General features: G+C 44.6%; 1 protein-coding gene across 1 annotated transcript in view; it reads left to right on the top strand.

Moving 5' to 3' along the window:
• Window positions 1–14,251, top strand: part of LOC149451211 (kyphoscoliosis peptidase-like) — a 71,314-nt gene that overhangs the window by 21,144 nt on the left and 35,919 nt on the right. Inside the window, exons 2-3 of the mRNA XM_089690899.1 lie at window positions 3,895–4,534; window positions 7,656–7,767. Of these exons, the coding sequence (XP_089547025.1) occupies window positions 3,895–4,534; window positions 7,656–7,767 (752 nt within the window). The remainder of the gene's footprint in view (window positions 1–3,894; window positions 4,535–7,655; window positions 7,768–14,251) is intronic.

Raw genomic sequence — 14,251 nt, 5'->3', positions numbered from 1 at the left:
CCCAACAATTGGGGGTCATCTTATACGCTGGGTATGGAACGCTGGATGTGCGGTAATACTGTATGGTAGCTTCAGCTACATACAGTGTACCGCGCTGAGCCAATCACGGCGAGCGATGTATTCAAATTAATGAATACAGAGCCTGCTCAGATTGGCTGAAGTTGTGACATCATCAGCCTGCCTCTCTGACACAGCCAATCCGAGCAGGCTCTGTATTCATTAATAGAATACATCACTTGCCATGATTGGCTCATATGACGTCCTCCCATTCTCCCTCGGACACAGCTATCACCGATCACGGAAAGAGCCGAAGATGTCGGCTCGGTCATGTGATCAGCTGTGTCCAATCACAGCTGATCACATGTAAACAGGGAAATGCCGGTTATCGGCATTTCTCTCCTCTCGAGCTGTCACGCTGACAGAGGAGAGGAGAGCCGGTAATCTGCTTTCCGCGGAGGCGACATGTACACTGATCATCAGGGCACTGATGATCAGTGTGCCCTGATGATCAGCATAGCCCCAGCAGTGCCAGCTGTCAGTGTCCATCAGTGCCACATCAATGCCACATATCAGTGCCCATCTGAGCTGCCTTTCAGTGTCACCCATCAGTGCCAGTCAGTGCCACCTATCAGTGCTGCCAATCAGTGCCACTTATTAGTGCCAGTCAGTGCTGCCTATCAGTGCCATGTATCAGTGCTGCCTTTCAGTGCCCATCAGTGATGCCTGTCAATGCCCATCAGTGCTGCCAATCAGTGCCACCTATCAGTGCCGCCTATCAGTGCGCATCAGTGCCGCCTATCAGTGCCAGTCAGTGCCGCCTATCAGTGCACATCAGTGCCACCTAACAGTGCACATCAGTGCCACCTAACAGTGCCAGCCAGTGCCGCCTATCAGTGCCGCCTATCAGTGCCATGTATCAGTGCTGCCTTTCAGTGCCCATCAGTGATGCCTGTCAATGCCCATCAGTGCCACCTACCAGTGCCTCCTCATCAGTGCCCATCAGTGCCACCTACCAGTGCCTCCTCATCAGTGCCACCTATTTTATATGGGTACAGTGTTGCATGACCGCGAAATTGTCATTCAAAGTGTGCCAGCGCTGAAAGCTGAAAATTGGCCTGGACAGGAAGGGGGTATAAGTGCCTGTAGGCGAGGGGTTAAATGGTGTTCCCTCTGAAGGGGGGTAGTCTTATACGGAGAGTATAGCCCAAAACCTATGTTTTAACTGGAAAATTAGGGGGTCGTCTTATACACCCAGTCACCTTATACGCCGGAAAATACGGTACCTGCCACTGTTGACTTCTTTTTACAGAGGCACATTCTGGGCTGTTATTTGTAGTTTTCGCCTTGAGTGAGTCTCTTGAACAAGCATGAACCCAGTGAAGCTTTGGGAAAGTCAGTCTGCATACATTTGCTCCAGGTCCAAACCATGTCGCAAGTGAAAGGGGAGACAAATACTGATGATGTATAGAAGGAACATGAAGGAAGCATGGAAGGTTGGTGAAACAATGTATAGTTATAGCTTTTGCTGACAGGCTGTTTAATTGTTCCCTGGAAAACATGAGGAGCACAATGCCACAAGCCTAATAATACACAAACATAAGCCGGACATCTGTAGGCCGAGGGGCTAATTATAGCACAGCTGTCCTTCTACGTGTAAGGGGAACCAACACATGGCAAGGACACAAATCATCACTCCATAAAGATGTTTAGTAACATGCATATAGCAAAGTAACCTAAGAGGACCTGTTATATTCCAGGTAGGTTCTAGCTACCAAAGGACATCCTATACAAAAAGAATTGTATGCGATTAACACTGGGAGTGATTACATTCAATGTATACATTCTTTTGTACAATCCATGTTTTCTTCCCATTTACAGTACCTGGCCATGTTGTTCAGTAAAAATGACAGTGGAGGGGTTGGTAGAAACCGCAACACTGCTGGGCTTGCTTACACCGGTTACCCTTTGTTCAGTTGGTTTAAAATGTGTGCAGTCATGGTAAAAAATATTGGCAGCTCTGCATTTCTTTCAGATAATGCATCACTTCACCTAGAAAATTTTTGCAAATACAAATATTTAGGCATTTTCACATTTATTTCTTTTGTTTGTATTGGTATGACACAAAAAGCCCGTGTCCAACCTGTGGCAGTGAAATAGACGTAACACACTAATGTGCTCTCTACTACCAGAAGTCACCCCCTTGTTCACAAAACCGTATAGTAAACCCTGATTGCTTTACAATACCATGCCCCTTCCTCTCCCTTGGGGCAGACAAACCATTTGTATAGATTCTGTAGCTGCACAAGGGCCCTCTAGGACTTAGTAGTCGATTTTCACTAGATACTAGAACACCTCCAGTTGTCACAATATTAGGATCTTGTTCTGACCCTTGAACCTCTGTGGTGTCTGTAGCTCTTCTCACTGTACCACCTGAGATGCTGGACAGCTCCCTGCCTGAATCCTTGGACAACCTTGCATTGTACCTTGTTTCTGGTGAACCATTGTCAAGGTCCTACCTTTTCCCAGAGGTTATGTTACTCCATGTGCTGGCATCCATCTTGGATTTCTGCTGAGCATGGTGGGAATCTTTTATGCCTTCAGGTCTCTGAGGTCCATCCCCCAGAGGGGTGTGGCTGATTACATATACGCCTGTGGTCCGCACATGCTCTTTGCACTTGTGTCTTTGTGTTGCTATAACTCTGTTCTGACTCTCGTGACTCTCCTGGAATCTAACTTGGCTAATGACTCGACTATTCTTTGTGTTCTCCTTTGATCTGACCCTCTGTTGCTGAACCTGGCTCGTGACCTGTGATTCTCGTCTGCTGTCCTGTACCGTTTTGTCCCGTTGTTGTCGACCCAGCCTGCCTGACTACTCTATTGTCTTTTCCACCAGCTACACGCCATTGGCGGCAGCCATTACCGCAACTGAGGTGTCTCGGGGGCTGCGACCTGGTTCCTGGCTGCGTCAAGTCTATCCCCACCATCAGGGGCCCTGGTGAAGGGCAGCCTGGGACTTAGACTCCGCGCCCTGAGGGACTTCGGTCTGTGGGTGGTGGTTGTCGTCAGCCAGTGCGTTACATTGTTATTAGGCCTGCCTGTCCGTTCCTCAGCTCCTGCCCTGACAACCATGAACACTTTGTACCTCCTATGAACTTCCTGATCTAAGCCATGTCTCTGCACTGTTTTCCAGAATATTCTTAAACCAGTATCTTGCTCCTTATTCTCCTGCTGCCTTCCGCATCTTCACTACCACTCATTGCCAACCTTTGGCTTGTTCCTTGACTACACTTACACTTGATCCCAACCTACAAACATGTTACCTTTGGCTTGTTTACTGACTATGCGTCCGCTTGATCCCTAACAGCGATATCTGCTACTAGACCATGGCTTTCTCACGTCCTGGTGAGGCGATCCTGAGGACTACAACCTGTCGGTGTCATGCAGCAAAACTTATCTCCACCATCAGGAGCTCTGGTGAATACTAGTTAGTGCTTCAAGGTTCACTAGAAACAAGGTACAAAGCAAGACTGTCCAAGATATTGTCCAGGGCACTGTCCAGCATCTCATGTGGTTCAGCAAGAAGAGACACTCTCAGGCACAGCAGAGATTGCAAGTTCAGATGCAGGACCAGACAGGTGGATGATATTAGGTCAATGATGTCACCAGCATCCCTGACTCTTTGTTACATGGGGTTGCAGAGCAGGGAATTTCGCAGCCTGCTATCAAATGACAGTTTCCTATGGGGTTTGGACAAACTGAGTTTGGCCCAAACCTCAGCTCCTCAGTATCTGATACGGGTTCTCACCATTCCACAATCTTACCAAAACTAAAAACATGATTTTACATACACTTTAAATGATCTATTATCTAAAATATCTATTTCTCTATCACCAGGTTCCACATCAATGCTATAAATATGGGTCGAGTTAACAGCTCTGGAACCGAAAACAGCCAGCCAAAACCTGCCACTGTGAAGATCACCCTGGCTAAACATGACAATAACAACAACAGCTACAAGAGATGTCTAAAGGTATCTGAGGCCAGGCAAGACCATGAATGTATCATGAAAGCTAATGTTGAATCTCACATTTCCTCCAAGCCTCAAACTCTGGACATACAGAATGGGAATCCACATGAATTCCGAAATGTACAGACTGACATTCATGTTTCTACAAGGATATCCAACAATGTGGTGACTGAGAAGATGATTGGCGTCCTAAAGCTTTCAAATATGAAAAGCAGAACATTGACAGCTTCCAAGTCCAAAGGCCAGAAGGAGGTTTTCCATTTCTGGTCAACCAAGGTTAATAGTCAAGAAGATCCTGATGGAAGAATATCATCGGTTAAGCCTAGGCTACACAGAGATAATAAAAATGATACAGTAAAACATTCAAGTGGCAGTCCAGCTCCAAGATGTGATGTTGACACAATATCTACTGCAATGACATCTCTGAAGAGGAAGAAGAGGGATGAGATTTTCTCTGCCAGTGCTGCAAGACATATTGATGAACATGTTATTGCTATGAATATTCAGGTATCTCAAAAACCAATTATTTCTACATGTACAGTGGTTTTATAAAGCATTTTAGGGGTATAGTGCAAGGGCGGACTGACCATTGGGGAACTCAGGCAGTGCCCGAGGTCAATAGGGGGCCCAATGAGATGTCCCTGGTACCTTTCATAGGCTTTTTTGGGTGTGATTTGAGTTTGGGCGAGGACACAGGGGCCCCATGATCCCCTATTGCCCGGGGGCCCCATGAGTTGTCAGTCCACCCCTGGTATAGTGTGTATATATACACTGATCAGTCATACCATTATGACCACCCACCTAATGTTGAGAAGGTCCTCGAAACAGCCCTGACTCATTGAGGAATGGGCTCTAACATAACATTGACATGAATGGCAGGGCCCAAGGTTTCCCAGCAGAACATTGCCCACAGCATCATACTGCCTCTGCCTTCTTCCCATAATGCATCCTGGTGTCATCTCTTCCCTGGGTAAGTAATGCACACGCGCCCGGCCATCACATGCTGTAAAAGAAAATGTGAAACATCAGACCAGGCCACCATCTTCCATGGCTCTGTAGTCCAGTTCTGAAGCTCACATACCCATTGTAGGTGCTTTTGGATGTGGACATTGGTCAGCATGGGCCCCCTGACCGGTCTGTGGCTACACTCCCATACACAACACACTGTGATGCTCTGTGTGTTCTGACACCTTTTTACCGAAACCAACATGAACTTTTTCAGCAATTTGAGCTCAAGTAGCTCTTCTATTGGCTTGGACTCCACAGCCAGCCTTCGCTGGTATATCTACCAGTCCAAAAGAGAGCAGATATAGGAAGTTCATTGTTAGGATTTATACAGTTTAAAGCAGTTAGATGTGGTGGCTGCATTTTTTATCTTTTTTAGGGTTTTTCTCTTCTGTTTTCACCTGGTGAGCTGGCCATTAACACACCTCCTGTACTAGAGCGCCCCCACTCTGGATGAAGGCGCAGAGGGGGCACATTTGGACAGCAGTATTGTCAATCTGAGGGGAGGGCATTCTTAGATGGACTAGCAGATTTAGATACACTAACAAATTAAAGCCAAACTTCAGCTCAGACTTTATTAGCAGTTACAGCAAAAAGTTTTTTTCCTTTTGGGATAAAGGTTTTGCATAAAGAAGAGCTGATTATTGTAAGCACCCCTGTCAGTGGTAAATGGTTTGTCTCATACCTGTAAACCAGGGGTCTCCAAACTTTCTAAGCAAAGGGCCAGTTTCCTATCCTACAGACTTTAGGGGGGCCGGACCGGAAAATGTCCCGGCATCAGTGGGAGTAAAAAATGCCCCATCTTTGGTGTTAGCAAGAGGAATTGTGCCCCATCGATGATGTAATTGGGAGAAATTGTGCCCCATCTTTAGTGTCATTGGGCCCTATTCTTGGTATTATTGGAATGAACTGTGCCCCATCATTGGTGGGAATTGTGCCACAACGTTGGTATCATTGGGAAGAATTAGTTGGTGTCAGTTGATTAAATAGTGCCTCTAGGGCCAGATAAAAGCAAGCCCGGGCCACAGTTTGGAGACCACTGCTGTAAACGTATACATCTGGAAGACAGCATGTACTTCTGAAAAAATAACAGACTTGCTGGGAAAGAAAGAAAGAAAGAGAGAGAAAGAAAGAAAGAAAGAAAGAAAGAGAAAAAGAAAGAAAGAAAAAGAAAGAAAGAGAAAGTCTAGAAAATAAAACTAATGCAGCCATCACATCTAAGAATTGGGAAGATGCAATATAATAAATGTTTGTTTTTGGGTGTAATAGAGCTTTTAGCTGGTCATTCCCGTGCCAACAATCAGTCGATTTCAACTACCATCCATCCAACGGGAATCTCATATTTGATTGCAAGTAGTGGCCAGAAATTAAACAATCTGCCACCCATGTGTTTGATTGACCACCATAATTTGGTTGGTTGATGGATGAATTCACAGGTGGTGTTCTGTTGTGGATGGTCCAATGTTCTGTGTGAGGGGTCTGTATTGGTGTGGGGTATCTATTGTTGCTCTGGTGAGGTCTATTGTTTCTGGGGGTGGTATATTGTTTTGGGTGGTCCATTGTTGCTGTGTTAGGGGTGTATTGTTGTGCGAGGGATCTATTGTTGCTGTGGTGGGGTATATTGCTGCTGGGGTGGGGTCTGTTGTTGCTGCAGGGAATTTATTGTTCCTGCAACAGGGTCTCTTTTTGCTGGGGGTAACTATTGATTCTGTGGTGGGATCTTTTGTTGCTGGGGGAAGGGGGTATTTTGTTGTGGGTGGTCCATTGTTGCTGTGTTAGGGGTCTATTGTTGTGTTGGGGATCTATTGATGCTGTGGTGAGGTCTATTGTTGCTGCAGGGAAATTATTGTTGCTGGAGTGTGGTCTCTTTTTGCAGGGGGGGGACTATTCTTGCTGGGAAGGGGTCCATTGTTGCTGGGGGAGTCTATTGTTGTGTGGGGGATCTATCATTGCTGGCTGCAGGTGATCTATTTTACTGCTTTTCTTGTTATCATTAATAAATTCAATACAAATTATTTAGCACCACAAAATGATACTTGGTTCTCTAAAAAGGGCAGTACTGGGAGGTTGGTAAGGGGCAGAACCAAGGGAAGATGCTCAGAGGAGGGTAGGGGGCGGAACCAAGGGAAGATGCGCAGAGGAGGGTAGAGGGCAGAACCAAGGGAAGATGCTCAGAGGAGGGTAGGGGGCGGAACCAAGGGAAGATGCTCAGAGGAGGGTAGGGGACGGAACCAAGGGAAGATCCTCAGAGGAGGGTAGGGGGTGGAACCAAGGGAAGATGCTCAGAGGAGGTTAGGGGACGGAACCAAGATTCGATGCTCAGAGGAGGGTAGGAAGTGGAGACAAAAGGGGGAGTTCCTGCACCTATTCTCTGAGTTAAAAAAAACCCTGGTCAGTATCTTCACGCAGTAAATTTATAAACTTCAAGATCATTCAGATTAAAAGGAATAAGATAGAAAGAATTAAAGTCCAATGTGGAAATGCATATGTGATTTTATATTTTGACTATAGATACACTATAATAAATCAGATGTCCTATCAGAAGTTGCTCCTAATAAATGAGGCAATGTTCTCTTGGTGGTATAATAATAATTCACTGTCAATACTTTGCCTTGTTTTGCAGACCAAGTTGGAGAAGCCGTCTATACAGGAAATTGTTCATAAAATCACAGCAACGTCCAAAAACAGCTTAGAGAAATTAAGAGCAATATGGATTTGGCTTTGCCACAACATTAGTAAGTATATATGACCTGCATTACGTTCTGAACGAGGCACCTCAGTGGCACTCTGGGTCATACACAGTTTCATCAAAAATAAGGAATTAAGGATTTTGGGACCATTCTGAAGCGCAAAGGCTTCTGGGAATCGTCTGCCCTACTTTTTTGTGGTATGGTTCAGACTTATTCACCATGGCCTATACTGAAGGGAATAAATACACTGCTCAAAAAAATTAAAGGAACACTTTTTATTCAGAGTATAGCATCAAGGCAATGAAACTCCTGGGATATTGATCTGGTCAGGTAAGTAGCAGAGGGGGTTGTTCATCAGTTTCAGCTGCTTTGGTGTTCTTGAAATTAACATCAGGTGCACTAGATGGGCAACAATGAGATAACCCCAAAACAGGAATAGTTTTATAGGTGGAGGCCACTGACATTTGTTTCTCTACTCATTTTTTCTGACTGTTTTTCACTAGTTTTGCATTTGGCTAGGGTCAGTGTCACTACTGGCAGCATGAGGCCATACCTGGACCCTACAGAGCTTGCACAGGCAGTCTATCTCCTCCAGGATGGCACATCAATACGTGCCATTGCCAGAAGGCTTGCCGTGTCTCCCAACACAGTCTCAAGAGCATGGAGGAGATTCCAGGAGACAGGCATTTACTCTAAGAGAGCTGGACAGGGCCATCTAAGGTCCTTAACCCATCAGCAGGACCGGTATCTGCTCTTTTGTGCAAGGAGGAACAGGATGAACACTACTAGAGCCCTACAAAATGAGTTCCTGCAGGCCACTGGTGTTAATGTCTCTGGCCAAACAATCAGAAACAGACTTCATGAGGGTGGCCTGAGGGCCCGGCATCCTCTAGTGGGCCCTGTGCTCACTTCCCGGCACCATAGAGCTGGTTTGGCATTTGCCATTGAACACCAGAATTGGTAGGTCCACCACTGGCGCCCTGTGCTTTTCACAGATGAGAGCAGGTTCATCCTGAGCACATGGGACAGACGTGAAAGGGTCTGGAGAAGCCGTGGAAAACGTTATGCTGCCTGTAACATCGTTCAGCATGACTGTTTTGGTGGTGGGTCAGTGATGGTTTCGGGAGCCATATCCATAGAGGGACGCACAGACCTCTACAGGCTAGACAATGGCACCCTGATTGCCATTGGGTATCGGGATGAAATACTTGGACCCATTGTCAGACCCTACACTGGTGCAGTGGGTACTGGGTTCCTCCTGGTGCACGACAATGCCTGGAGTCATGCGGCGAGAGTATGCAGGCAGTTCCTGGAGGATGAAGGAATTAATTCCAGTGAATGGCCCCCACGCTCACCTGACCTAAATCCAATAGAACATCTCTGGGATGTCATGTTTCGGTCCATCCAACACCACCAGTTTGCCCCTCAGACTGTCCAGGAGCTCAGTGATGCCCTGGTCCAGATCTGGGAGGAAATACCCCAAGACACCATCCGTCGTCTCATTAGGAGCATGCCCCGACGTTGTCAGGCATGCATACAAGCACGTGGGGGCCCATACAAACTACTGAGGACCATTCTGAGTTGTTGCAATGACATTTCAGCAAAATGGACTCGCCTGCTGCATCATTTTTTCACTTTGATTTTCGGGGTGTCTTTGAATTCAGTCCTCTGTAGGTTGATATTTTTCATTTCCATCAAACGATGGGGCATCCTTATGTTCCTAACACATTACCCAGTCCATATCAGTATAGAGATCCAGCATGAAATTTTTTTCCCCATTGAGATCTGATGTGGTTTCAAAGTGTTCCTTTAAGCCAACTCACTAAAAACAAGGCACTCCCTCTGTGACTCAATAGATGCTAACCCCTTGGCACCTGTGCCTGCCGGCCCTTTAAGGGGTTTGTGATGCTGGGAGGCGAGGAGGGATTTAGGGTCATGTGTCCGCCGTGATTGGCTCTCACAGCGGTCACAATTAGCGACCTTTCCATAAGGTACCGGTAAATGTGCTGGGAACACATAGGGCATGCGCTGTGGAGACGTGTTTGTTTAAATTAGGTAAGCAAATATGCAGCCTCTCGGCGTCAAGGCTCAGTTGTCAAGAGGCCACATATTTGCGTACTGTCGGTGACAAGGAGTTAAAGCCTAAAGCCTCATACACACAATGAGAAAATCGGACAAAAAATACCGGACAAGCATGAAAATGTTTCTTGTACAATACCAGAGCGAACAGTTTTCATTTAATAGTAAGTATTCGTCCATTAAAAATTGAGTGACCAAGTCCATGCATGCTCAGAAAGAAAAGAATCCATTACAATACAATACAATACATGACATCACTTCCGAAATTGTATTCTCTCTTACAAGAATTTTCGTAACTTTAGTAATCTCTTCATTTTCGATATGAGACTAGCATGCAAATACAAAAAAAAGGATGATCATTCATCTGATATTCTCATTGTGTTGCTGAATCGATGCTGTTAGTGACTCAATAGAGCAGTGCTCCCCAACCTTTCCTAAAGCAGAGCTACACTGCATCTGGGCATCACTAGCCAAAAATGCTATTTTATTCATTTTTAATATGCATAGCAAACTCCTCCATCCATCCATGTCTTCATGCTTTATTTTGCTAATAAACTTTGAAAAACATCTCTGGTCGTGGCAGTCTTGAGGAAGGGCAGATGATTCATGTAGCATTTACTTCTTGGAATCCATCTGTCTTTAGCTCAGGCATGCAGGCAGCAGGGTGTGCTTAGCTGAGAAAACCCCTTTTCCCCTCCTGAAGACTCCTGGGATGTATGACATCATTTGCCTAGGCCTGGAAACCAGCTGAAAAAAAAAGTTTAAAACAAGTAAATATGATATACATTCTTATCTGCTATTCTATCAGCATACGGATTAATAGTCCCAATTGATTGGGAGAGTGAAGTTCTGCTGTCACTTGCTTATCCCTTGGCAATCAATTTCCATAAATTGACCTCTTTCCCTCCCCAAATCAGTCAGTACTGTACTGACACCACCATAAACATGTCCAGAGATAGACAAACATTACTATACTGACACCACCATAAACATGTCCAGAGATAGACAATCAATACTGTGCCAACACCACCATAATCATGTCCATAGATAGAAGAGTACCATACTGATCCCACCATAAACATGTCCATAGATAGAAGAGTACCATACTGATCCCACCATAAACTTGTCCAAAGATGGTCAATCATTACTATACTGATACTGCCATAAACATGTCCAGAGATAGACAAACAGTACTGTGCCAACACCACCATGACCATGTCCACAGATAGAAGAGTACCATACTGATCCCACCATAAACATGTCCATAGATAGAAGAGTACCATAATGATCCCACCATAAACATGTCCATAGATAGAAGAGTACCATAATGATCCCACCATAAACATGTCCAAAGAAGGACAATCATTACTATACTGATACTGCCATCAACATATCCAGAGATAAACAATCATTACTATACTGATACCGCCATAAACATTTTCATTCAGGTGTGAAGTAGTCCTCAACTGTTTCATGCCCTCCCTCTTCATTCCTCTCCATCCTCATATCAGCAGTCAGGTTGCAATGCTACTTGTATCGGCCCCCCTTTCCTCTCAGCTTACATAGTTACATAGTTAGCATGGCTGAAAAAAGACAAAAGTCCATCCAGTTCAACCATGAAAAAAAAGATCATATCCCCCTTATGCATTATACATGGAGATCATATCCCCCTTATGTATTATACATGGAGATCATATCCCCCTTATGTATTATACATGGAGATCATATCCCCCCTTATGTATTATACATGGAGATCATATCCCCCTTATGTATTATACATGGAGATCATATCCCCCCCCCTTATGTATTATACATGGTGATCATATCCCCCCTTATGTATTATACATGGTGATCATATCCCCCCTTATGTATTATACATGGAGATCATATCCCCCCTTATGTATTATACATGGTGATCATATCCCCCCTTATGTGTTATACATGGTGATCATATCCCCCCCCTTATGTATTATACATGGTGATCATATCCCCCCCTTATGTATTATACATGGAGATCATATCCCCCTTATGTATTATACATGGAGATCATATCCCCCTTATGTATTATACATGGAGATCATATCCCCCTTATGTAATATACATGGAGATCATATCCCCCTTATGTATTATACATGGTGATCATATCCCCCCCTTATGTATTATACATGGAGATCATATCCCCCCTTATGTAATATACATGGAGATCATATCCCCCTTATGTATTATACATGGTGATCATACCCCCCTTATGTATTATGCATGGAGATCATATCCCCCCTTATGTATTATACATGGAGATCATATCCCCCTTATGTATTATACATGGAGATCATATCCCCCCTTATGTATTATACATGGAGATCATATCCCCCCTTATGTATTATACATGGTGATAATACCCCCCCTTATGTATTATACATGGTGATCATATCCCCCCTTATGTATTATACATGGTGATCATATCCCCCCTTATGTATTATAAATGGAGATCATATCCCCCTTATGTATTATACATGGAGATCATATCCCTCCTTATGTATTATACATGGAGATCATATCTCCCCTTATGTATTATACATGGTGATCATATCCCCCCCTTATGTATTATACATGGAGATCATATCCCCCCTTATGTATTATACATGGTGATCATATCCCCCCCTTATGTATTATACATGGAGATCATATCCCCCCTTATGTAGTATACATGGTGATCATACCCCCCTTATGTATTATACGTGGAGATCATATCCCCCCTTTTGTATTACACATGGAGATCATATCCCCCCTTATGTAGTATACATGGTGATCATACCCCCCTTATGTATTACACATGGAGATCATATGCCCCCTTAGGTCTTACTAATGATTTGTACCGGGGGAAATGATATCTCTCTCTCTCTGGAGTCTATACCTCTTTTAATACAAGAGGGGATTTTACTCACTTTAGAACCTGCAGCTTGGCATTGCATGCCATTATTAATCTTGTGATCTACCAGAACTCCCAGATCCTTCTCCACCATTGATTCCCCCAGTTGTACCCCCCCTAGTATGTATGATGCATGCATATTCTTAGCCCCCAAGTGCAGAACCTTACATTTATCAACATTAAACCTCATTTCCCACATAGTTGCCCAATTACACAGAGCATTGAGGTCGGCTTGTAAGTTGGAGACATTCTGTAAGGACGTTATTCCACTGCACAGCTTGGTGTCATCTGCAAAGACTGAAATGGGATTTATAATCCCAGACCCTATATCGTTTCTAAATATATAAAAAATAAGGGTCCCAACACTGAACCTTGGGGTACATCACTGATGACCCTAGACCATTCACAGTATGAAGTATTAAGCACTACTCTCTGAATACAATCTTTTCGCCAGTTTTCTATCTATTTACATACAGATTGTTCCAAGCCTGAAGACTTTACCTTACATATTAGCCGTGTGTGGGGAACTGTGTCAAAAGCTTTTTCAAAATCCAAGTATACCATGTCCACCGCTACCCCTCTATCCAAGTATACCACATCCACGCCACCCCTCTGTACAAGTTTACCACGTCCACAGCCACCCCTCTGTCCAAGTATACCACATCCACAGTCACCCCTCTCTCCAAGTATACCACGTCCACCGCCACCCCTCTGTCCAAGTATACTACGTCCACTGCCACCCCTCTGTCCAAGGTTTTGTTCACCTCCTCATAAAAAGAAATCAGATTTGTTTGACAACTTCTGTCTTTCATGAATCCATGCTGTCTGTTACTTAAAATATTTGTGCTTGCAGTGTTTTAGGAGGCAGGTGGCTTGGCCACAAGGAACCATGTATTTATACAGTGTAGGAGGGCTGGCCACCAGCACCATAACAACTGGTGATGCCATGGGGCCAGGCTGCATGTACCATGAAAACCCATTATTCTGTGTGGCCTGGGCCAAGTAGTCTGGATAAGGTGGCCACCCCTCCACTCCTTCCGCCTGTCAAGGCTTGCATTGTCTATTGTCACTTAGTGACCAAAGGACATACCATCACACTCCCGTTATTACTGATTTTTTTCCTGTGCCCCTAAACATCCTGGCAATGCACTCTGCAGACATGCATACCGCAGGTCAGGAATCAGTGCTCCAGATGTTAAGAGCACTTTTTATTCACACTTAATATTTCGTGCTATCAACATAAATACTAGAATACTTCTAAGTTTAGATTAAGTCCACCTATAATTGTGCAAAGTCTGTGCAACTGCAATCCTTGGTCTCAATCAATGTCACCTCTGTGCCGAATAAAATGTGTGTGTGTAGATTGGCTGCTCACTTCAATAGGAGACCCATATTCACATACAGGTCAAATGCGCTTTTAGAATATAGCCCCACACTCTGGATCTCAAACTCTTCCCACTGGTACACCTCCCAAACGGTCAATAGTCAGCCCTTGGTATAGGTCAATAGATGCTCCAAGAG

This window comes from Staurois parvus, unplaced genomic scaffold (assembly GCF_062004578.1).
Source record: "Staurois parvus isolate SC_StPar_1 unplaced genomic scaffold, SC_StPar_1.0 ptg000545l, whole genome shotgun sequence".
Classification (NCBI taxonomy): domain Eukaryota; kingdom Metazoa; phylum Chordata; class Amphibia; order Anura; family Ranidae; genus Staurois; species Staurois parvus.
Note: the sequence above shows the minus strand (reverse complement) of the source record. Positions and strands in the feature narration are given on the sequence as shown.